The 23183-nt window shown below is 60.9% G+C and overlaps 1 protein-coding gene across 2 annotated transcripts in view; it reads right to left on the bottom strand.

The window, feature by feature from the left end:
• SPNS3 (SPNS lysolipid transporter 3, sphingosine-1-phosphate (putative)) overlaps nt 1–23183 on the bottom strand; it is a 35418-nt gene that overhangs the window by 3041 nt on the left and 9194 nt on the right. Inside the window, exons 6-9 of one of the 2 annotated variants that reach the window (XM_064582072.1) lie at nt 22685–22833; nt 18507–18696; nt 4832–4897; nt 1208–1303 (exon numbers count right to left, since the gene is read on the bottom strand). In XM_064582072.1, coding sequence (XP_064438142.1) covers nt 1208–1303; nt 4832–4897; nt 18507–18696; nt 22685–22833 — 501 coding nt within the window. Of the gene's footprint in view, nt 1–1207; nt 1304–4831; nt 4898–18506; nt 18697–21715; nt 21869–22684; nt 22834–23183 lie in introns of both variants that reach the window. The other variant, XM_045890147.3, reaches the window with a different exon arrangement.

Below are 23183 nucleotides of genomic sequence, written 5' to 3'. Positions count from 1 at the left end.
CAGGCTGGCCAAGCCAGTGGGATGGAAGGGGGTCAGCGACGCCCCACCACTGGAACGTCAGGCCCCTCCAAGGGGTGGGGGAGCCACAGCCCCAGATGAGGGCCCCCCTCTCGAGGGCTTGCTCTGGGACCGGGCAGGGACCAGGCAGGGCTGTGACTGCAGGGACGGAGGCGGGAGTGCAGGCCGGCGTGGGCACGGATGCCCGGACGCAGGGCACAGAGGGCTCGGCCCTTCCTCTCAGGAAGTTCAAGCCCCACTGGGCAGAGACCAAAGGCAGCCTTCCTGGAGAGACCCCCATGAGCCCTGGAAGAGGGTATGAGTTCTGGAGTCAGAGTGTCTGGGTTCCAATCCCAGACCCCCCACTCACTAGCTGTGTGACTTCAGTGTCTGCGTCCCCCAACGGGGATAATTACAGGACCTACTGGGGGGATATGTTCATTATCATTCTTCATGCAGACAGCAGACCGAAATAATGCCCTGTGACCCCAGGAGGCAGAACACTTGCAGACCCTTCTGCCTGGCCAGCCTGCCCCGCTCCGGTCCAGCCAGAGCATCCCTATTTGTCCTTCAGGACTGACCCTCCCAGAGTTCGGGTGCCTGCCCTACGGCCCGTGTGCACCCCACCTGAACGTGCACCCCCCACACTGGAAGGTCCCTCCATTGTCCTCCCCACACTCACACCGTCTGGGCAGCAAGGCCCCTGTCGGACTTCTCTCGAGCTCCCTGGGGCACAACGGGGCGCCAGGCCCAGAGAGGACTAGCTGAAGTCCGCCCAGCAGACAAGTCCAGTAGAACCAGCCAGAAGCCAGGCTTGCTGCAAGGGAGGGGTTCAAGCAGCGGCCTCACAGTCCCAAAGTGGGGGCTCATCCCCAAGACCTAGGTGTCCATAACCTGAGCCCAGCAGAGATTAACAACTGGCATGTATTATATGCTTCCCGTATGCATTTTATAGATCTCACATATACATTTTCTTTATCCACTCAAGCACCCCAAAAGGGAGGCATGATTATTATCCCCGGGTCACAGATGAGGGAACTCTCCCCAGGGAGGGTGGGTCCCCTCTCCAGGGTCACCCCGCAGGAAATAGCAGGACTGGGATTTGACCCCAAGCCTGCTCCTCCAGGATGTGTTACAAGCGAGGAGGAGCCTGTCCTGAGATGCTGTGTGTCTGCTATAGAATGCTTGGAAGACAGAAGGGCAAGCTCACCCCCGCCCTGCACGCGGACGACTGGCAGAGAGAGAGGGACAGGCGTTCCAGGGGGGGAGCAGAGTGAGCAGAGGTGTGGAGGCAGGAGCCCAGCACCTGGGGGTCACAAGACAGGCTGGTGAGACTGTGCAGCGGGGGTCCCAGGTCAGACACTGAGCCACTCTGTCCAGGCGGCGAGAGAAGCTGGACCTGCCCCCCTCACTGGGACCTGCCAACAGGCCAGAGAAGGAGCTGAGCTTGGCTTTGCACCGGCCCCGCGTGCCTCCTTCTTGCCCCATAATTACGTGATTATGCACCGCTGGTTCTGGAGGGTGGGCGCAGGAGAAGTCCATGTCGGCTGCTTAGACCCTCAGAGTCAGGTCCCTTCCACGCCCCCAGGAAGTGCTGGGCCCAGACCAGGTTCTGCTGCCAGGGGCTGGAGCTGTGGGTCCCCAACCTGTTCCGTTGCGTTGGCTCCATGTAGCCCGGGGGGACCAAAGCTGGTAATTTTAGAAGTTAGAGGCTTTGGGTTCCTAAAACCGCAGGCCCACTCTATTCTGAGACAGAGCACCTCTGTTTCTGACTCTCCTTTCTCAGAAGAGCTGTTCCCTTTTTAGTATGGGACGTAACCCGCGCCAACCAAGGGCCCGCAGAACGTCAGAGCGGCGACCACCAGGTATGGACTCCCTGGCAGCCTGCCTCCTGCACTCCCCACTCAGCCCTCACACCCCGCTGCACTGGGGAGGGTGGGACTGACGGGTGGGCAGAGCAGGGAAGCACTGAGACTACTAGGGCCCGGGAAGAACAGGAGGGTGATGCCCTCAGGGGGGCCGGGGAGCTCTGCGCAGGAGGAACGCAGCGGACAGACCTGACCTGGGAGAGCAGGTGAGTTCCACTTCTGCTCTAGTCCCTGACGCTGGCAGTGGGAAGGTTGGCTCCAGGCCGCCCTCATGGGGCCCAGACACACAGGGGGCTTGTGAGACAGCTGGAGACGGCATCAGCCAGGGGGCGCAGGGAGCTCAGCCTGGGGGGACACGATCCCAGCCTCCCCTGGAGCAGGACCCTCCAAGGGGTCTGCCTCCGGAGGGCTGGGAGGGCTGCTGGGGGTGGGTCTAGAGGGCCTTGGCTGTGAGGGAGCCAGACCCTTTTCCTCAGTGAGCCTTCAGAGGCAGGGGCTTCTTGGGGTTCAGGGAGTGAGCCTCTCGTCAGAGGGGTATGGGATCAAGGACAGAGCCTGCAGGGGGTTCGCGGACTGGGGAGCCGGCTGCGCTAGACCAGTGTTCTCCGGGGGTGCTCTGAGGAGCGTCCATATCAGGACCACGTGGGAAGTTCACGAGAAAGGCACACCGTTGGACGCCCGCAGAGACCCACTGAGGCAGACTCTGAGGAAGCAGAGTTTGTTACAAGCTCCCCAAACCCGGTTCCTATGCTCACTGAGGTGCGAGAGCCCCTGGACCAGACAGCTTTTGCAGTCTCTTCCCCAGAGAGAGTCTGGGTTCTCCTTGTGAATCAGAGGGCCAGAGAGAACGGTGTCCCTCGCAGCCTGATGTGGGGCGTGCAGCCGCCACCGACCCCTTGGGACTATGCCCAGTGCAGGGCCTCCTGGCTCCCGGGCCCCCCGGGCCTCAGGAGCTGGGGCCTCCTGCACTCCTGGGCCCCCACACGCTTCCTGGCTGGATCCCACCCCCGTAGACCCCTCTCTGCGGTCCTGCCCGCCTGTCCCTGGGGTGCCTCACTGCTGGAAACCAACACCAGCTTCCAGCGACCCTCCGGGGCTCCTGCTACCACCCGCCCTCTGTCCACACAGCTGCTTGCCCTCCAAGCCGCTGTCACCTCCCACGCCTGCCCCTCCGCGGCACACACCCCGTCCCCCACAGCCTGCCCCCCGCCTGCATTTGGCCCAAGACCACTTCCTCCTGGAGCCTCCCCACTTTCTCTGGGGACGACTGAGCTCCAAGGAGCACAAGGATTGGTCCAGCTCCGACCACCAAAGGCTCTAAAGGCAATCTTTACCGAGGGGCTTCCGGAGGGAGGAAGGGGGTGCAGAAAGCCTTCCTGGGATGGAGAGACTCGCTGCCTCCAAGCCAGGGGAGGACCCCAGGGAAGGCCTGGTCGGCCGGACAGCTCCCCAGCCGGACCGCATGGGTCAGACCGCGCTGGCTGCCCTGTCCCCCCACGACAGCTCTACAGAGGTCCTGCCAGGTTAATCATTCTTGCAAACACAGACACTGGGGGGACACGGCCGCGTCCTCGCACATCTGTGGGGCTGCCGTGTGGAAAGGGGGCAGCGTCATGGGGGCTGGAGGAAGATGCAGGGGCGGGTTTCAGCTCCAGCTGGACGTCCGAGATGCCGGGTCGGGGGTGGTTAAGCTCCCCGTGCCCAACAGTGGGCAACCCCAGGGGAGATGTTTGCTGGCACGTTCCCGTCTACTGAGGGCTCTCCTACAGGCCTCCTGGCTCACCCTGCCAGGCCGGTTATGATCGCTCCTTTTTATAGACTAGGAAACTGAGGCCCAGGGCCATTCATCGGATCTGTGGCCGAGTGGTCCTCGGGCTGGAGGGAGGAGCCCTGCAGCTGATACGCCCCCGGGGTGTCAAAGGGCAGCACTGTCTACACCCGCTGAGCCTGGGCCATGGGGTGCGGGGCAGAAGTCTAGGCAGGGAGTGAGCATCCCGTCAACGGCAGTATTCGAGTAGGCCTCGATGGCCCTTTCAAACTCAGCTTTGAGGGCGCAGGCGTCCTTTGGGAGCCAGGAGGCGAGAAGGGCGAGAGCCCTGTGAGGAGCCCCGGCCGGCACCCTTGTCATTTCATGCCCACAGTAACCCCCAAGTATTTCACCCCGTTGTTCCCACGGGGAAACTGAGGCCCAGAGCCACAGAGTGACTTGCCCAGGTCACACGCAGCTAGGAAGTGGCAGAAGCAGGGCTGAAGTCCAGGTGTGGGCCAAGCCCTGGCACCGGTCACCTCAGAACGCTGTCAGCCTATCGCCAGCCTCCCTGGCTCTCCTGTGCACAGGGCTGGGCTATGCCAGCCTTCCAGGAGGCCGGAGGAGGCCCGTGGGGGTCTCCGGGTCCCAGGTCCTGTGTTACCCACAGGGCACAGCTCACTAGTGTCCAAAGTCCTCCCCTGACATCTCCTAGAGGGAGGCAGGGAGGCTGGGCGGAGAGCGTGAGGCTCAGACGGGCCACGCCAGACTCTAGACATACCACAGTCACGTGGCTGAGCCGGCACCAGGCCTCGTTATAGCCCGAGCTGGCCCCTTGCCGGGCAGCCTGGACCCACCTGGCTCAGTGGCTATAACCCTGAAGTCCCACATCCCCATCCACACACCCAGAGCCTAGGCCAAAGAGCCTGCTTGCTGAGAAGTGTAGTCAAGGAAGAGGGGGTGCTTGAGATGGGGCCTGGGCTCCTGTTCTGGCTCGGTGCCTTTGCATGCTGTGTGACCTTGGTCCGGGCACCTGCCCTCTCTGAGCCTCCATCTGCTCATCAGCAAAATGGAGGTGATGGTCCGAGGATATGTTTGAGAGTATCAGGATGACCTTGCTCCCTTACCCCATGGTCTCAGAAGCCCCTCCCAGCCCTGAGCCAGACAGACTCCAGCTCCCTCCGCTCAAGAGGCCCCAGGACCAGCCCCCCACACCTACCAGCAGGATGTCAGCAACCACCGCCCAGTTGCAGGACAGAAGCAGCTCCCCGAGGGCCAGGAACACCTGTGGACAAGGACCCCAGTCACTGACCCCTCCCTGCATTCTCTTCCTGCCTGCAGGGAGAAAGGAGCCGACAGGATTTGATTCGCTGGGGTAGGCGAGGCCTGAACTGTTTCTTCAGTTCCAGCAGCCTGGGTGGGCGTCCCGGTCTGGGCAGGCTGGTGGCCATGACCTGGAGGAGAGGGCCAGGCCCTCAGGCCCCTAGGCCCAGGCCTTGAGGTCCCTCCTGGGGCCCAGTAGGAGGGCAGTCAGGACTTCCAGGCCTGTCCAGAGCGCCTCCCCCCCATCCTGGCACCTGCGGGGCTGGCATAACCTTGTGTGCCCGGCCCTGCCCTGCCCCGTGCTTGCCAGAGACTAGGGGCCACCGTGGACCTGTCTCGCCCAGTCCCTGAGCCCCCTGCCTCATGCCAGGGGATTAGGACAATCCTCATTCCACTCACTCAGGAAGAGCTTAATGAAGCAGCAAGAAGGGGGAAAAAAGTCATTTCTCAGAGCCTCCAAGAGCTTATTGCTGGAGTGGAATTAGTCATTCCTGGAGTCACGGGGCTGTGCCCGGGTCAGCCCGGGCTCTGGTTCCCAAAGGCCTGTGAACACCCAGGGCAGAGGAAGGGAAGGAGCCTGCTCCTCCCAGGCACCAGCACGTCCACCCTCTCGGCCACCCCGCCGGCGAGGGTCATGACACCCACCTCCCAGGCCCGCACACCCTCATCCCTGCTGCTGGCCCCATGCAAGATGAGGCCGGCAGAGGGGAGTCAGAGGGAAGCCCAGGATGGGGAGGCCTCGGGTGGAGGTGGCGTTAAGCCCAGCCCAGAGGGAGGGGCAGGGCCCAGCCCGAAGAGCCCCCAGGAGGAAGGCAGCTGGGATATGGGCCCCCTGTGCTGGGGGGCAGGGGCGTGAGCTCCCTCCGTGCGACCAGCCCCCCGCCCTCTGCCCAGACTGGGGAACTCTGCGGCCCGGGGCTGGGCACCCATGGGGTGGGAATCGGGGAGTTGCTAGGGCAGGTCTCAGGTGGCCGCAGACCCGCATTCCAGCCCGACAGGGTCTGCCACCCCGGCCTCCTGGGGCCACAAGAAAGCCGGGCCGCCCTCCCCGCCCTCCCCGCCCTCCCCGCCCCTGGACAGCCTTCGGTCGCTCCTCACACCCCGCACCCTGGGCCGAGGAGCTGGTCTCTCCCCGGCTCCCCCACACCCACAGGACGTACTGAAATACACCTTTTCCTTCCTCCAGCTGGAGCAGGGTGGATCCCGAGCCCAGAATGGAGCCCGCAGGCGGAGGCCACAGCCACAGGCTGCCGGGGATGCCAGGTTTCCTGAGACACACCTGGAAACCACCCGGTCATCAATCCTCCACGCGCGGCTTCGCGGGGTGAAGGCCGGGCTGGGAGTGGCCACCTCCTGGCCCTGTAATTACAGAGGCTCCCGAGGCGCCAGGAGGGCTCTCCCACAAAGGGGTGGGCCACCCTCAGCCTCAGCTATGCCTGTGCAACTGGGTCTCAGAGCTTGGGGCTCCCGTGGCCAACACAGACTCCAGCGAACACCCACCTGAAAGGGCCCTGGTTTGGGGCCGAGTCCCCTCAAGGGATGTAGCTGGCTGTTCACAGCCCCGGGCTCCTCCTGGACGCCCCGGGCTCCTCCCCGAGCCCTGTCTCTCCTCCTGCCGGCCAGGACAGCCGTGGCAGCCAGGACAGACCCCAGGACAGGCTGCCTCCAGCAAGCTGTAAGGGAAAGCCCTTTACACCTGGCCACTGGGGCTGGACACGGGGGTGGGGGCTCCCACGTGCTTGTGGTCCATTCCCACCCTAACGTCGCTCAGCTCCGCCCCCTCCTCCGGCCGCCGCCGCTGCTGGCCTGGTCCAGGCCTCCCCTCTCCTCCTCAGCGGTTCCCAGGCCCCGCCATGCCTCCCAACACCAGCCCCCAAGGGGACTTCCGAGTGGGAGGTCTGACTCTGCCCTTGTCCCCTTAGCGGCTTGTCCCCTTAGCGCCTTGCATGCTTCCCTGCACCCTGACTTCGTTCCCCGGGTGAGAGGGCCTGGGAATGCTGCCTGGAGCCTGAGAAACGGGGAGCCCCTCAGCCCCTGGCCTTTTCCTTTCAGACCCAAGAGGATTTCCCCCTCGAGCTGGGGCAGTGAGGGTGAATGTCCCTGGCCTTAGTCACCCCAGCCAGAGACACACGCGCCTACACTCTACGTGCCTCCCATGACTCACGCACATGTGCTCGCACACTGCAGCCACACAAGTGTGCTCAGACTCCCCATGCGTGTGCACACGCAACTCACACCACACGTGCGTGCACGTGAGCCAACAGGGATGACTTCCAAAGCACCACCACGCGTGGCGGTGGTACGGGCCTGCCGGGGTGAGTGCACGGGTACGCACGTGTTCTGGCGGCCTCGTGGACGTGTGCGCACCTTGCACACCCTCTCCGGGCGCACACGCAGGGGGGCTTGGGAGGGAGGCGGACCCCTGTGGCGGGGAGGGGCCAGTCTTCAGGCGGCAGTAACTGAGCTCAGAACCGCGAGGATTGGATCCTAGGCCTCCCTCGGATTGACTCCATGCCCCGTGTGGCTAAGCCGCTCAGGACAGGCCCCAGGCACACGCTGGCTGCCAGCAAGCTACCAGGCCGGCTGGCACACTTCGCCCCCGGGCCTGCCAACCGGTAATTGCAGGGACTGGCGTCAGGGCGCGAGGGCACCGCTCAGTTCCCGGGGTCTGGCAGTGGCCCCGGCAACCTGGGAGGCAGGCAGGTGGGGAGCGAGGCAGCGAGGAGGCTGAGTTCTGCCGTCCTCCTGGAAAACTCAGCACACTGCAGCCTCTCTGGGTGGGTGTTGCTGCCTGTCCAAGAAGAGACACCTGCTAGATCCTGGCAGGGAGCTACAGCCCTCAGAGCAAGGGCGGGTGGTCCCTCTTGGTCCCTCCCAGGCAGCCCCTGGCCAGGCTGGCTACTCCAGTTCAAGATGCAAGCGAAAGAGAAGTCCCCCAGGGGCCAAGTTGTAGGACAGCCCCCCAGAGCTGGGGCACCTGCCCAGCCCAGCTGTCTGGGCCGCCCCAGGGGCCAGAGAATCCTTGCTGACCCTGCCCGCCTCCTCCGAGTCCCCCGGGGGTGGTCAGCCGGGCAGATACTCCCATCCCTGGTCCTTGCTCAGGAGTCCTCGGGGCTGAGGAGGGCAGCGTCCCCTCCCTGAGGGAAAGGCCTTGGTGAGAGGTGGCTCTCCTGGGCGGGCAGAGACTCAGAGTTAGGGTCTCGTTTGGGCTGGAAGGGGCCTTACACATCATCTGGGGCAACTCCTCTGTAAAGACAGAGGGTTGGACTGCATCGCAGGCTTCCCTTCCCCCCCAAAAGCAAAAAACAGTAAGTCAGAAAAAATATGTTTTTCACCAAAGAAAAGAACAAAACCTAATGAGACAAACATTACATAATTCTGGAGTACAGAACTTCTCAGTCTCCCTAGAGCCAGCACAGTTGGAAGAAAGTGAACTGAGTAGCGGTCCTTTGTTCCCACCCCTAACTGGGAACCAGTGGGGAGGCTGCTGGGGAAAAATGGGGAAAAGTGGAGAAGATGAGCAATGACCCCTTACGGATTTCACTCGAGGCCAGAGGGGCTCACCGGGAAGGTAAGTAGGAGGACCCTGTGTGCACCAGAGTCTTTACTTACCCCCCAGAGGATGGCAGGGCCCAGGGCTCTAACAAAGACTCCCCACTGCCTGACTGGAGCCCCAACGCGCAGCCCCAGTGAGGGGGGAATGGCCCCAGGGAAGGCTGGGAGAGCCTCTCCACGGTGTTGAAGCAAGTTCAGCATCGGAGCAGAGCCGCTCACGCCCAGGCTCGGCACAGAGGACAGAGAGGAACGAGAAGGGCAGAGAAGACCGGGACTCCCTTATCGATAGACCCAGCTAGCCCCTTCCCAGCCAGCACGTTGGAAGGCGTGAGCTGCCGGGAGACAGAGGCCCACGCAGCAAGCACCTGCGGCCAGGAACCGAGGCCCTCAACCAACAATGCACAAGGGTCTGAGAGCTGCCAACAACCACCCGTGAGCATGGTCGTGGATCCCGCCCCATCAGGCCTTCAGATGACACCGCAGACCCTGGGCTAGCACCCACCCCAGCCTGGGAGAGATCGTGAAGTGGAGGGCCCAGCCGGGTCCAGCCCGGCACCTGACCCCCAGAGGCTGTGAGACAGCATGTGTGTTCTGTCTTAAACTGCTAAGTTTGGGGGTGATTTGTTACACAACATGAGATAACTAATATGCTGGCTGAGCCATTGAATTTCAAGAATAAATAATGAAATCTTCAGGTATCCAGCTGGGCAAAATGAGTCAACATTAAGGATTTTTTTAAACATTAGGCTAACTAGGGGCGCCTGGGTGGCTCAGCTGGTTAAGTGTCTGACTCTCGATTTCAGCTCCCGTCATGATCTCAGGGTCATGGGATCAAGGCCCGCATGGGGCTCCATGCTCAGTGGGAGTCTGCTTGGATATTCTCTCCCTCTGCCCCTTCCTCCAGTCATGCTCACGCTCTCTCTCTCTCTCTCAAATAAATAAAATCTTAAAAAAAAAAAAACCATTAGGCTAACGTTATCCTCCACAGCAATATTTGATGCTAAAAGACAACAGAAGAAATGCAGAGCAACAGGGAAGGAAACTGTGATCCAAGAGTATCAGACCCAGTTAGATGTCGTTCAAGGGAAGAGTCCAAGAGAAGACAGCCTCACAGACGAACGGACCAAAGGAACAGTCTCTCTAAATACAAACTGCTTCACCCCAGAATCCACACAGGTAGGAGCTGAACCCAAACGAAGACCAGGAACGGAGGTTGGTGGGTGCTGAACCCATTCAACCTGGGACTCCCCCAAACATCCGTGAGTGTCATGCTTGGACTGTGGGGGTTGTAATCCAGCAAAAGTGAAAATAATCATGTAACATGAACCGGGAGCCTGTGGAGAGAAGATGGGAGACAGAAGGCAGGTGCTCTCTTTCAAGGTCAGGATTCACCACTAAGTCCAAAATCTTAAAATTAATTTGAACTTAAGGGGCGCCTGGGTAGCAAAGTCGTTGGGCGTCTGCCTTCGGCTCAGGTCATGATCCCGGGGTCCTGGGATCGAGCCCCGCATCGGCTCCCTGTTCAGCGGGAAGCCTGCTTCTCCCTCTCCCGCTCCCCCTGCTTGTGTTCCCTCTCTCGCTGTGTCTCTCTCTGTCAAATAAATAAATAAAATCTTTAAAAAAAAATTAATTTGAACTTAAACAACCCCTTTTACTTTGCTTCAATTTCTTCAGGTAATTCATGTAAATTAACTAAATGTATGATTCAATTTATGGGAAATATCCAGAATGAACAAATCTATAAGGACAAAAAGTGGATTAGTGGTTACCCAGGGCTGGGGTAGGGGTGGCTTGGGGAAACGGGAAGGGACTGATTAACAGATGTGGAAACTTCCTTTAGGGGTGATAAAAATGTTCCAAAATTGATGTGATGATTGCACAGCTCTGAATATACTAAGAGCCAATGAACTGTTCGCTTTGAAGGGGCGAATGGTATGGGCCGTGAATTACATCTCAATAAATCTGGTTTTAAAATTACACTACTATATGACCTCATTTTAACAAAAATATTTATGGAAACACAAATTGGTGTACATCTACAGAGACACATATGGAATGATGATCACCTAATTAAAAAACAAAAGCAGAAACAAACAGGCCCAGATGCTGAGAGCAGTCAATTCTGGGGATAGGAATGTGGATAACTGTTATTTTCCTCCTTGCGCTTTCTGCTGTGGCGTTTATGTTTTAAGTTTCCCGCAAAGGAAGATACGCATGGGATACAGTGTGGCGAGCTGAACCGTCCGCCCCCTCCGGACCTCGCGGTAGAGCGGGAGGCACCCACGCCCTGGCATGGAGCGCTCCGTCCAGCCGTGGTCCTCCCCTCTGCGCACGCGCTCCTGGCAACCCCGCTCAGCCTCGCGGCTTCACCTGACCGCCAAGACCGCTCTCCCAAGCTTCAGACTCAAACCTTGACGTCTCCAGCCAATGCCCGAAGAGGCATCTCGAATTATACACGTCGAAAATCGAAATCTTTTTTTTTTTTTAAAGACTGTATGTATTTGACAGAGAGAGACACAGCGAGAGAGGGAACACAAGCAGGGGGAGCGGGAGAGGGAGAAGCAGGCTTCCCGCCGAGCAGGGAGCCTGATGCGGGGCTCGATCCCAGGACCCTGGAATCACAACCTGAGCCGAAGGCAGACGCTTAACGGCTGAGCCACCCAGGTGCCCCGGTAACAGATGCCTCTTTAACTATTAATATTCTTTTTTTTTTTTTTAAGATTTTTTATTTATTTGACAGCGAGAGAGGGAACACAAGCAGGGGGAGTGGGAGAGGGAGAAGCAGGCCTCCCGCCGAGCAGGGAGCCCGACGCGGGGCTCGATCCCAGGACCCCGGGATCATGACCTGAGCCGAAGGCAGATGCTTAACGACTGAGCCACCCAGGCGCCCCGAAAATCGAATTCTTAATCCCACCCCCTCCGAAACAAAGCACTGCCCCTCCCTCAGTGTCCCGGATTGGTATTTGGCAACGCTGCCTCGGATGGCTGGCTGAAACCCAGGGTCACCCTGGCTCCTCCCCACCCTCCCCCGATACCCAACGCGTAACCCAAACATACCCAGAACCTGACCCCTTCTCCACACTTCCTCCACCCCACCCGGGCCCACGCCGCAAGCAGCTCAAGCCTGTCTTACTGGAAAGCCTCCTCATGGGTTTCCCTGTTTCTGACTTTGTCCTTTCTCACTCTGCCAACAACACGGCCCCTAGAGAGGCCCTGTCAAATCACAGGGAAGACAGTGGCCACACAGTGATCACGCATCTTGGAGTCCACACCCTGCATGGGCACAGGGAACCCGGCCGGCCTGCACCTTGCTCCGACCGACAAGACCCGGAGGCAGTGGTGCTGTTCCTGGCCTGGGCCTCGGGAGCCGTGGCAGCCTCCATCCATGCTTTCCGGGAGCGCTGCCCTGAGACAGCCCTGTGGGAAGGCAGGCCCCACAGCAGAGGACGCGTCCACTCAGAGGAGAACCCAGGAGCCCACAGACAGACAGGAGGGAGGCCAACGTGGATGTCCAGCCCACGCCTTCTTCCAAGTCCAGGCGGCCACGTGAGTGAGCACAGGTGGAACCCGCCAACCCACTGAATCGTAAGAAATAGCAACTCACTGTTTGGGGGGTGATTTGTTACGCAGCAACAGGTCACTGTTACAAAACCACAAGTCAGATCAGTTCATGTATGTGCTAGAGATCCTGCCATGATTTCCCACTTCTCTTACGCTTGAGGCCTGTTCTGTGGACAGGGCTCTGCACCCCATGGCCGTTGCCTCTGACCTTACGTCCTCTGCTCTTCCCCAGCTCGCCCCATTCCCACCAGGTTTCCTTAAGCACACAGGCCATGCTCTCCCCCTAGGGTCTCTGCATCGGCTGCTCCCTCCCCACCGTACCCCGATGTCCACCCAGCTCCGCTCCTCACTCTGCTACTGAAGTGTCACCATCTCGGCAAGGCCTCGCTGACCACCTGGCCCGGCCCCGGTCCCTCCTCTTGTCCCCTTTCCCTGCTCTGTTAGTCTCCACAGAACACATTCCCCCCTAATGGTACATGGCACACGGAGGTGCTCGGGAAGTATCTGATAAGTGAGCGAACGTTTCTGCTCATTCCCAGCCACCTCACCCTGCTGGGCTCTGCACCTTGAGGCCCTCGGGGCCCAACAGGGGTTTGAGGGTGAAGACCCCACTCCAAGGTTTCTCGCTTGTGAGGCCAGAAGAGCAGGTGGGACTAGAAGCCCCCTGAGGGTGGCCCACACCTGTGGGGCTTCATGGCTGGGTGCCCGGAGGAGCCCAGATTATATTTACCCCAAACAGACACTGAATATCCACCTGTTCCCTCAAAAATGATGCTGTGTAACTTTCAAGGGCAGGTCATACAAGCAACATGGTGTCACCGGGCCCTCTCGGGACTGTCGTTGGGGACCGGCCGCCATGTTTTGAGGAAGCCCCGGCCCCATGGGGAGGTCACGGGCCGCTGTTCTTGCCGACAGCTCCAGCGTCCACCACCTTTGATGGTCCAGCCCTCCCCGCCCCAGCCCCCCCAGTCAACCTCAAGTGGGAAGGAGAGAAGTTATCCCCACCCCCAACCCACCCAAACGGCAAACTCATGAGCAAAACAAGTGTTTTTGTTGTTTTAAAACTGCTGGGTTTCACCACATCCCATAGTGACTAGAACAGGCATGGAGGCTCATTGAGCTCCTCAGGGAAACCGAGAGGTCGGGACTAGCACCCCACGTTACCAAGAACCGGGGCTCAGCAAGGCCAAGCTCTTACCCCGGCTCACACAGCTCGCAGTGCAGATGCAGGAACAACGTCCAGGTCTTCCCGAAGCCTCGATGCCCACGCACTCCCGTCCCGACTCCTGCCCCTCCATCTGGACCACAAAGCCCACCTGAGGCGGGTGGCTGACGTTCAGCCGCGTCCTGCGGCCACCGGGCCGGAAATGGTGGAGCCCTTACCTTGGGCTCCGAGTATAAACCCCTTCTCCTCTGAAGGGCAGTAGCTCTGGGAAGGAGGCCAAGGAAGGGGGTGTGAGCCAAGACCCGCTGTGCGTGTCTGGATCCTAATTAACAGCCGAGCAGCCCGCTTCCCCTGCCAAGGGGCCCGGAGGGAGGGACGAGATGGAACGCTCTCTGTGGACGTGGGCTCCAGGCATGGGCTCCCGGGAAGGCCCCAGAACAGACTTCATGAGCTCAGGGAACCTCTCCGCCAGGAAACATCCAGCACAGCGCGGCCCCGACTTCTAGAAATGTGGGAGCAGGCGCACAACGCTGCCCCCAGTCGCTCCTCACGGAGCAGTGGGTCGACACGATGTGCGCATGACGCTTGGTGCCTGGACACACACGCGTGTGCACGCTCATGCACAGACCCGTGAAACAACACACAGACACGCTCCTACACACCTCACACACACGTGCAGGCCACATACTGCGTGACCACGTGGGCCCACAGACACGAGACACACGTGTCCACACGCGTATCTACGACCTGAATAGATTCACCTCACAGTGCACGCACGCGTGCACGGGCCCGCCTTCCCGAGAAGCCAGATCCGTTTCCCCCGGATGGTCAGAGACAGTGCAGGAAGAACCAGTTTGGTTCCTGGAATCTGGGGAAGTGAAGGGGTACATGGACAGACAGACGGACGGACGGACGGAAGAGACCCAAGTGACTCTTCCCCTTCGGAACACAAGTCAATCCCTCAGCCCTCTCCGGACACCCTTTCTGACATCGGCCCCGGACGTCCCCCAGACCTGCCGACGGTGCTTCCTGCTGGGCCGCAGCCAGGCCCCACCTGTTAGGTTTGCAGGGGTGACATTGTGACCCCCAGCTCCAGACTCCACGTCTAAGTCCCCACCAGCACCTCCCACCACTGCGTCCTCCAAACCCGCTGCACCTGCCACGGCCCTCTCCCGGTCTCCCGAGCGGAGAGGTCCCCGCGCCTCCGCGTTCTCTCGCACCCCACACGGAGTCACCAGGCGTGATCCACCCACGCCTCCCGCCTCCGTGGGGCGGCTCTGGCCCACGCCTCGCAGACGCGCTGCCCCATCCAGGTCAGGGCAATGGCCTAGCGCCACCCACGCCTGTGTCCACAGCAACCAGACTGATCCTACTAAACGTGGGCCCATCACCGAAGAACAATAGAGAAAATCAATAAAGCCAAAATTGGCAGCAAACCGACACCGACCAGGAAGAAAGGACAGGTCACTAAAACCAGGGTGGGAGAGGCGCACGCCTGCCGACCTCGCGGAGACTGGAAGGGGTTACTACGAACAACCGTACAGCAACAAATCAGACGCTTACACAAAGGTACACACTCTTAGAAAGCCGCCAACTATCGAAAGCGACAGAAAAGAAATAAAAAGCCTTAATTGATCTATAACAAGTAAACACCGAGTCAGTAACCACGAAACTTCCCACAAACAAAAGCCCAGAACCAGATGGCTTCCCCTGTGAATTCTAAAAATGTCTAAAGATGAATTAACACAAATCATTCCCAAACTCTTCCCAAAATGAAAGAGGAAGAAGGACTTGTCAGGGTGTTCCGTGGGGTCGCCGCCACAGCCCACGTCAGCATCTCTGGTGGCGAAGGCGCGGCCAAGACAGGGTCCGCGCCAGGAATGCAAGTCTGGCTAACAGGACGATTGGTTAAGGACAAGCCACGTGGGCCCCTCGACAGACCCCCTCACTCAGCCCAAGCCGGTCCCAGCCGACGCATGCAGGCCCCCTGCGACCCCGACCTCCTGTCCTCCCGTCCGTCCCTCCTCACTAAGCACGGGGTTCTTGCGGTTCCTCAGACCCAGCAGGTGTGCATCTGCCCCAGGACCCTAACGACCCACACCAGCCCTCCTGCACCTCCTGCAGGACCGCCCACATGTCTTCGCCCAACACCGCCTCCTGGGGAGCCCACGGCTGCACAAATCCGCCCCCACACACTCCCAAGCGCTGCATCCTCCGAAACATCCTGAAGCGCACTCCTGTCTTGCCTGCCCGCTGCCTCCCTCGGCGAGGATGTAACCCCCCAAGGACAGAGATGCTTAGTCCTCATCCACTGCCGTACCTGCCGCAGTTAAACCAGCAGGCCCTCTGCAGGCCCTCGATGTTTGTTGAATGACTGAATGATGTGAATGCCTGGCACTGAGTTTCGGGCCCAGCACTGAGGAAGATGGGAACCGCCCTGGACCCCTGGGCTGGGAGAGTGGTCAGAGCATGAGGAAGACGGCCTGAGAGCACCAGGAGGGGAGCGAGGGTGGGGCCCAGCAGTCAGGGAAGCTCCTCAGAGGGACGGGACGAGGAGGGAACCAGGAGGGGCCTGCCCGGGGGACGCGGCCGCGAGGGCCATCCGGGTAGTTCCCCAAGGGCTTCGAGTGCCAACAGGAGGAGCCGGACTGGGTTCCAGAGGCACCAAGGAGCCCGGGAAGGTCCACGGTGTCACCGGCCACGTGGGGAAGAGAAACTGCGGTAGGTAAGCAGCAAGGTGAACAGCCCGGGAGGCGGCTCCTGGCCTGGGTCCTGGAGAAAGACAGAAGGCCTGAGCCACGCCAGGCAGAGGGGACTGGGAGAGGAGCGTGGGCCTGGATGTGGGAGGGTTCTGTGACTGGAGCTGGGCAGATGGGAAACAGCTGGGGCCTGGATCTCAAGCCCGAACAACGGTTAGACGTCAGAGGCACAGACGGAAGCACGGAGTGGGCTCCTGCTCAGGAGGTCTGGAAGGTTCCGCGCTGCTCCCGGAAGGCTGGAGCCTGGCCTGGGGGCTCAGTGCCGCCGGTACCCCCCAGGCCCGAACACGAGCCACGGGAAGGAGCGGCTTCCCGGCACCAGAGGCGGGACGCGTCCCGGGCCTGCCCACCGTCCTGCCCCGCAGCCCCTCACCCTTGGCCAGGCCTCGAGAAGAATTTCTGCAGGTGGCTTTGTCAGCCAGGCGCAATGTCACTTCCAGACGAGGCATCCAGCTCTGGAGATGCGCCCGGCTGCAGAGGGGGAGACAGCTGTGTCCCCTAAACACAGCCAAGTAGCCGCCTCCCAGAGCCAACCAAGACCGTGGCAGAAGCAGGGCTGGCAGGGGTCCACGGCCCCAGCCGATGCAGGGACAGGCCCGTGATGGGCCTCCATCTGCCCGCAAGGTCGGGCCCACACAGCCCCCTCTCCGTCTTCCGCTCCCTCCGCCAGGATGTCAGCGGGAACCCCGGCTCTTATTAGCGCCTAATGTACACCAGGCTCTGCTCCTCCCCCAGGGGCGACAGGGTCAGTACGGCGTCTGTGGGCTGACTCTCCGTTTCGTCTGTCCCACTGCCTGTGTTGCTGTCTCTGGGCCTCAGTCTTCCGATCTGTAAGTGGGGGTGAGAAGCCCTTCCCCGCGAGGGTGCCGTGAGGGCTACGTAGGAGCACGCGCAGAACGCAAGCCAGCAGGGCCTGTCTGCTCTCCAGGGATTTCGGCAGGAGCCCACCCATGGCTGGACACGCGAGAGACGCACCGGCCCCGCCCTCAGGCCTCAGGAGAGAAGCGCCCCCACCCCGGCATGTAGAGGGAAGGTTGCGGAGGGTTCATTTGAAGAGTGCGGACGCTGGGGAGGGGCTCCGGGCGGCCCACCCCCAGACTGAGGACGCCAGCGACATGCTGACCTTCCCGCTCCAGAGGGCACCGCGGGGGCACCCCAGCACGTCACCCGGGAGCGCGAGGACAAGAGGGCCGAGGCCCATCCCGAGCACATGCAGGGGTCTGACAGACGCCACGGACGGGGAGGGCCCGAGGGTCATTAGAGGGGACCGGTGACAGGGTCCGGGCAGGAACAGCCGGAAGGGCCACCGCGGAGCCGAGCAGAAGGAAGCCGTGCCATGGAGGCGACAGGGTCACCTGCACCAAGAATCGGACAATGCAAATACCAGAGCTCCTAAACCCACAAAGCGCCCCCGAGCGCAGAGCCAGCCAGAGTCTGGGCCACAGCAAAGCGACTCTGGACTCAGAGAATCCTGCCCCACCTCGGGCTGTCCTCGCCCAGCCTGGAGGGAGGGCCACCCTGGGGAACAGAGCGGAGGTGGGCCGAGCGGGACCAAACCAACCGCAGCTCCCTCTTGCCCCGGTGCCATGTTCTGGGCCTGGACGGAGAGTACTGGGAAGCAGAACCAAAGGTTGGGTTGAAATGGGACCAGGCTTCTTTAGTTCACTAGTGTAACTGAAGATCTGTGGGGTCTGGTCATGGGTAGGAGACTAGTAAAGCCGTTAGCGATTTGCCTTCTGAGTCCAGCCTGCTCAGGGGCATCTGTATACGTGACGGGGGACCCCAGGACCTTGGGGTGGCATAGGAGGGGGAGGGGAATCCGTCTGGCGGGGGCAGAATCACGGGTCCCTTCCCCTTGGGTGGGACCATCGGGGCCGGGGTGTGGGGAGCCAGGGACACTGCTGGGCACGTGGTGGGGGGGTGCACACAGCCCCCCCATACGCCACGGTGCCGGAGCCCAAGCATGAGCACAGAACGGTCTGGAAAGGCTCTTGGAGAAGAAGCCTTTGCACTGGGCCTTGCAGAAACAGGAGGATTCAGATGCCCAGGAGGGAAGGGCGTCCTTGGCAGAGGCTGGGAGGCGTGAGCCTGTGGCTGGCGTGGCCATGCTGTGGCCTGGTTGGCCTGGTCCACCCCGGTGACAGGATATATGGGATAGTGTCAGACCGGCACTCTACAGTGGCACGGCTGTGGCCGATCTGGGCCTCACTCCCCTCGTCGTACCCTAAGTCTCCTCGAGCTCACAGCATCCTCGAGGAATGCCTGAGTCCCACTGTCTCCAACCAAAGTGTTAACCAGCGGCTCAGAGGACACACTCTAGAGTCAGAAAGGCTCAGGCTCAAATCCCAGTTCTGTTCCTTCCCAGCTGTGCTACTCCTGGTAAACCTCAATTTACGCATCTGTAAAATGGGCATACCCAATGCTCCCCGGGAGGAGTGATAGACAGAAGTAGAGACCGGGCACAGTATCAGCCCATGTGAACGGGAGCGACACACGAGGCCCCCCCCACCGCCCCAGGGGCCCTCACTTACATAGGAGGCCAGGAGAGTGACCGGGGCCAGGATGAGAGCCAGGTAGAGGCAGGGGGCAGCAATAAGCAGGCTACAGGCACAGATGAGGGGCTCAGCCCGCGGGTTGACCTTCTTGTACCTCCGTGAAGCCTCTGCTCCCAGGACCACCCCAATGATGCCAGTCACCACAGTCAGAATCCCAAAAATCAGGCTGAGGACAAAGAACAGAGCAGGTAACCCAGAGCAGGTCAGCCGGGTGGGGTCAGGCCTGCCCTGGGGTTCAGCCCCCTGTGCAGGACCGAGTACCTACGGGGAATGTGGCTGTGAGCCCCTCCCCGTCCCTCCGAACCAAGGCTCCTGACCCGTGTACTCCCCTCCCCCCATCCCCGTTCCTGCCTCATCCTGGGGACGTCACCGGCCATGGGGGTGACCGGCCCAGCATGCCTCACCTCCAGTGAGCTTCTCCAACCTCTCAGCATCCCACCTGCCCCCCTCAGAAATCTCAATTGTCCCACTCTGGCCCCAACCCCCTCGCCTTCTTGCCCCCACACGAATGGGAATGGAGGCACGGGAACATTTATTTACTGAGCTCCTAGGATCCCCCGGCCCTTATCGAGCTTTGCCCACGCCCTCCTGAACCCCACTGTTCCACGTGGTCTTGGCACCCTCTCAAGCTGCCCCCTCCTAACTGCACTCCCAGGCCCTCCTTCAGCTGCACTTGGCCCCCTGCACACCCCCCGGGGAAAGCTGTCCCTCCAGAGCAGACTCCATACGGGTCCCCTGAGGGTGCTTTCTAAAATACAGATCTACCCGACCCCTGCCGTAAACCCTCCGCCGGCTCTCAGACACCCACCGGATTTGTGCCAACTCACTATGATGAACGTGGCCCTTCATGGTCTGACCCTGGTTGACCTCAACCCTGTCCCCCAGCTCCAACCTCTTCTGCCCCCAGACGAGTTTCTGTCCCCACTTCAGACTTTCACTCCTCCATCTGGACACTCTTCACTAGTTTTCCCACCTACCAAACTTCTACCCATCCTTCAAGACCCCTCACAAATATCCCCTCTCTGGAGATGCCTTCCCCTGCCCCTCTGCGCATTCCTTCACTCCCTTCGGCTCCCAGAGCACCTTCTGTGTTTCCACCACCAAGGTCGTTCACCAGACTGTGACGTCCTGGAGGACAGACCCCGGCTTTGGCTTACTTTCTTGACTCCACGCTAGCAGCACAGATAAATGTGAGCACGCGAGCTCATGCACCCGTCCCAGAACTCCCAGAGCCTGAGCTGGAGTCCTGTGTCCTGGAGCTTCCTGCCCTTGCCACACCCTCACTCTGGGGCTTACCCCAACCACGGAGGGTGTAGTAATAGCTGAGGTGGGTGCAGAACCCCGACACCGGGACTTCTATCTACTCTGTGGCAGGCTGAATAACGCCCCCCAAGATGTCTGTGTCCTAATCTCTGGAACCTGTGACTGTTACCTTCTACGGCAAAACAGACTTTGTCACTGGGATTACGTTAAGGGTCCATATTCGAGGGGCCCTACAGGCAGCCACCAGCGTCTCTATGAGGGAAGCCAAAGGGGACTTGAGACACAGAGGACAAGGCAACAGGACCATGGCTGCAGAGACTGTGGACGCGGCCACAAGCCAGGGCACGCCTGCAGCACCCAGAGGGGACGAGGCAGGAGGACAGTCCCCTGGGGACTTGAAGGGGGTGCGGCCTGGCAGAGCTTGGCTCTGGCCTGGTGAAACCACTCTGGACGCCTGGCCTCGGGACCTCGAACAATTCTGTTGTTCTAAACACCACGTCTGTGCCACCTGCCATGTGGGCCCTAGGACGTCGTTGGCCACACGGGGTCCATGAGGAGCCAGGTCGGAGGACGAGGCTGAAGCTGAGAAAGGGGAACTGACTTGCCCATGGATGCAGAGCCAGCGAGCGCCAAACGAGAACGTGAGTCCTGTGCCCCGCCGTGTGTCCGGGCTGCTGCGGGGCCCCCTCCCCCGTGTGTCCGGGCTGCTGTGGGACTTTGAGACCCTGGTCTCTGTCTCCGGGAGATAACAAGCTAGGAGTAGAGCCAAGACCAACAGCACAATCTCACTGGATGCCCTCCTTCACTCCTTCCCTGATGCTTCCCCTGAGCACCTGCTGTCTACCGGGAGGCCACGGATGTTCATGTCGCCAGCAGCCCCGGGCGGCTCCAGACGCTCCAGGATGTGGCACTGGGAGCACCAGCTCCGGAGTCAGATGGGTTTGAGGCTGGCTCTGTTGCTTGGACAACTCACTAACCGTTCTGATCTTCCATCTCCTCATTCCATAATACAGGAACAATAGGGTTTATTATCATAAACCCTCAGAGGGTTTTTCAGGTAAAATGCTCCTCATTCGGGCCTGAACTAACGTGATCGCTTAAGAAGTAACCATGGAAAAGGGAAGGGAGCTTCAGGCAGAAGGCCCAGCTCAGGCCGAGGCACAGACAAGTGAGAGGGCGTGGGACATTCTGGACATCTCGTGAAGCCCCCTCTGGGCTGCAGTGGGGGAGATGGAGACAGAGGGGAGGCCAGGGAGAAGGGGGGAACACAGGTGTCACGCACCACAGCCCATGTCTCTGAGCCTCGGGGAGCAGGGCCGCAGGGACTGAGGAGCAAGGCAGAGACAAGGAGGAGGAGAAAGGGAGTGACGGGGGCCTGGGGCTGAGCTGGAGAGGTGTCGGCCTGGGCACAGTGCAGATGAGGTGGGAGAGGGACATTGCCCTCCGCATGGCTGTATCTTCCACCCCAACGTCCTGGCAGCTTTCCCAGGACGCTTGGTGCCCCAGACGAGGCAGAGAACACTTGAGTGCAGGTGTGAACTGCCTGAGCCCCATAAGTGACGAGACATCCCAGTGCCTCAGTTTGCCATCTGTAAAATGGCCTCACGCTGCAGGTCCCATTACCCCACAGGCCCCACAGGCCCCAGAGAAGGCTCACCCCTCTACCAAGTGCCTTCCGGACCCCCACAGCAGCCCAAGAGTGGGGAAACTGGCCCAGAGGAGATGAGGCTGCTGGCCTGTGGCCACCCAGAGCCCCAGGAGCTCAGCCAGAGCTGGATCCTGGCCTGCTGGGCTGCCTAGGTCCCAAGTCCTGGGTTCTTCACTGAGACACTGAGCTCTGGGGCTCAGAACCGCCTGAGCACTTGCCTACCAAGAGCCCCCTGACCTGGGCCAGGGGCCCACGCCTCCCGGAGGCCCCTCACCTGTCCTGGTTGTTGCACAGATCCTCGAGGCAGGGAAGCTGCAGCCCATGCACTACATGGGCCTCGAGCAGAAACCTGGGGGCCCAGAAGCCCAGCGCTCCAGTCACAAAGGCTATGGCAGTCACCCCAAGGGTCGACCACACAAAACTCCAGCTGCAAGAGAAAGTGTCCTGGCTGAGACCCCCGGGAGAGGGCTGGGGTTGCAGGGCCCAGTGGCTCCTGTCAGGCCCTGCCCCCACGCCTGGAAACTCTGGTCACCCAGGCGCTTGGAGGGCTCCAGGCTCTGGATCCTCCCCAACATTGCCTAAGAGCCCTGCACAACCCCCTCCACACTTTCCTTCTCGCTGGGCCTTCCTCCCTCCTCTCTGCAGGGCCAGCTCTCCCCATCCCAGAAGGCCCAAAGCCAACAGCACATTCTCCAGGGCACTGTCCCCGCTGCCCCCACCTTCCTCCAAGTGCCCTCCACCGGGCATGGCTCTGTATCAAAGAGAGCTGGGTCCCGTCCGCGCCCCACATTCCAGTAAATCATGAGGCCTGGGAGTGCAGTTGACTCCTGTCTGCCCCCACACCCATGCCTGGGACAGAGGATGGACGCACTCCCACAGGCTTGCAGAGGTGAGTGATTAACTCCCAGCATCCTCCCGGCAACCCTGGGAGAATTACGTCCATTGAATAAATGAGGGGAGTACAGTTCCAAGTCTCAGGTCACTTGGGGATAAGGCAGTGGCCAAGCCAGAGTCAAAGATCACACTGCCTCCCCCTTCCCTCCCTCCCAGCCCCATCCTGTCGCATGGCAAAGCGAGAAGGGGGCCTCCAAGTGAGGGAGGGGCACCTCAGTTGGTGAGTGGGAGCTCAGAGGAGGAAGAAGACTGAACATTGGGGCTCCCTGGAGGCGGAGAGAGGCAGGGCAGGGCTGCTGGGGCAGACGGGGGTTCTCAGGGATATGCAGGGAGGAGCAGGGACACTCACTTTCTCCCCAGGTACCTGACATCCTCACACCAGCTGCTCCTCGGGTCCCCCACGGCCACCTCTTCCTGCTTCTCAGCAGCTCCCCGAGGCGGGTCTGGAACCAGCGCGATAAGCAGGATCAAGGCCACGGCTTCCAGGCAAGGCATGACCTGGGCATGGGAGAGCCCAGGAAGCTCAGGACCACACATGCATGCCCTGGACCCCGGAGATCCTGCCGGTGACGAGCCATGTGGCCCAGTGTCTGGGAGGCTCTGTGCCCTGGGGGTGGGGCAGGGGGCTCATTTCTTGGCTGTGCCTCACACCTAGGACTACAGCCTCTCTGGGGAGTAGGGTCCCCTTGGGACTTCCTTTAATGTGTGCAGCAGACTACTCCCTTGGGGCCCATGAGTCCGACCAGGAGGACTCACCACCTCTACCCGCCAGGCCCGTCCTGCCCTGGGCTGCTCCCACCCTCGTCTGTCCCTCCCCGAGATTCCATGATGCAGCCGGACCACCCCAC

The sequence above is a fragment of the Mirounga angustirostris genome, unplaced genomic scaffold (genome assembly GCF_029215605.1).
Source record: "Mirounga angustirostris isolate CCGP_5_RB_7025 unplaced genomic scaffold, mMirAng1.0.hap1 SCAF_17, whole genome shotgun sequence".
In the NCBI taxonomy this organism is placed as follows: Eukaryota; Metazoa; Chordata; class Mammalia; order Carnivora; family Phocidae; genus Mirounga; species Mirounga angustirostris.
This window is presented reverse-complemented; position numbering and strand designations above follow the sequence as displayed.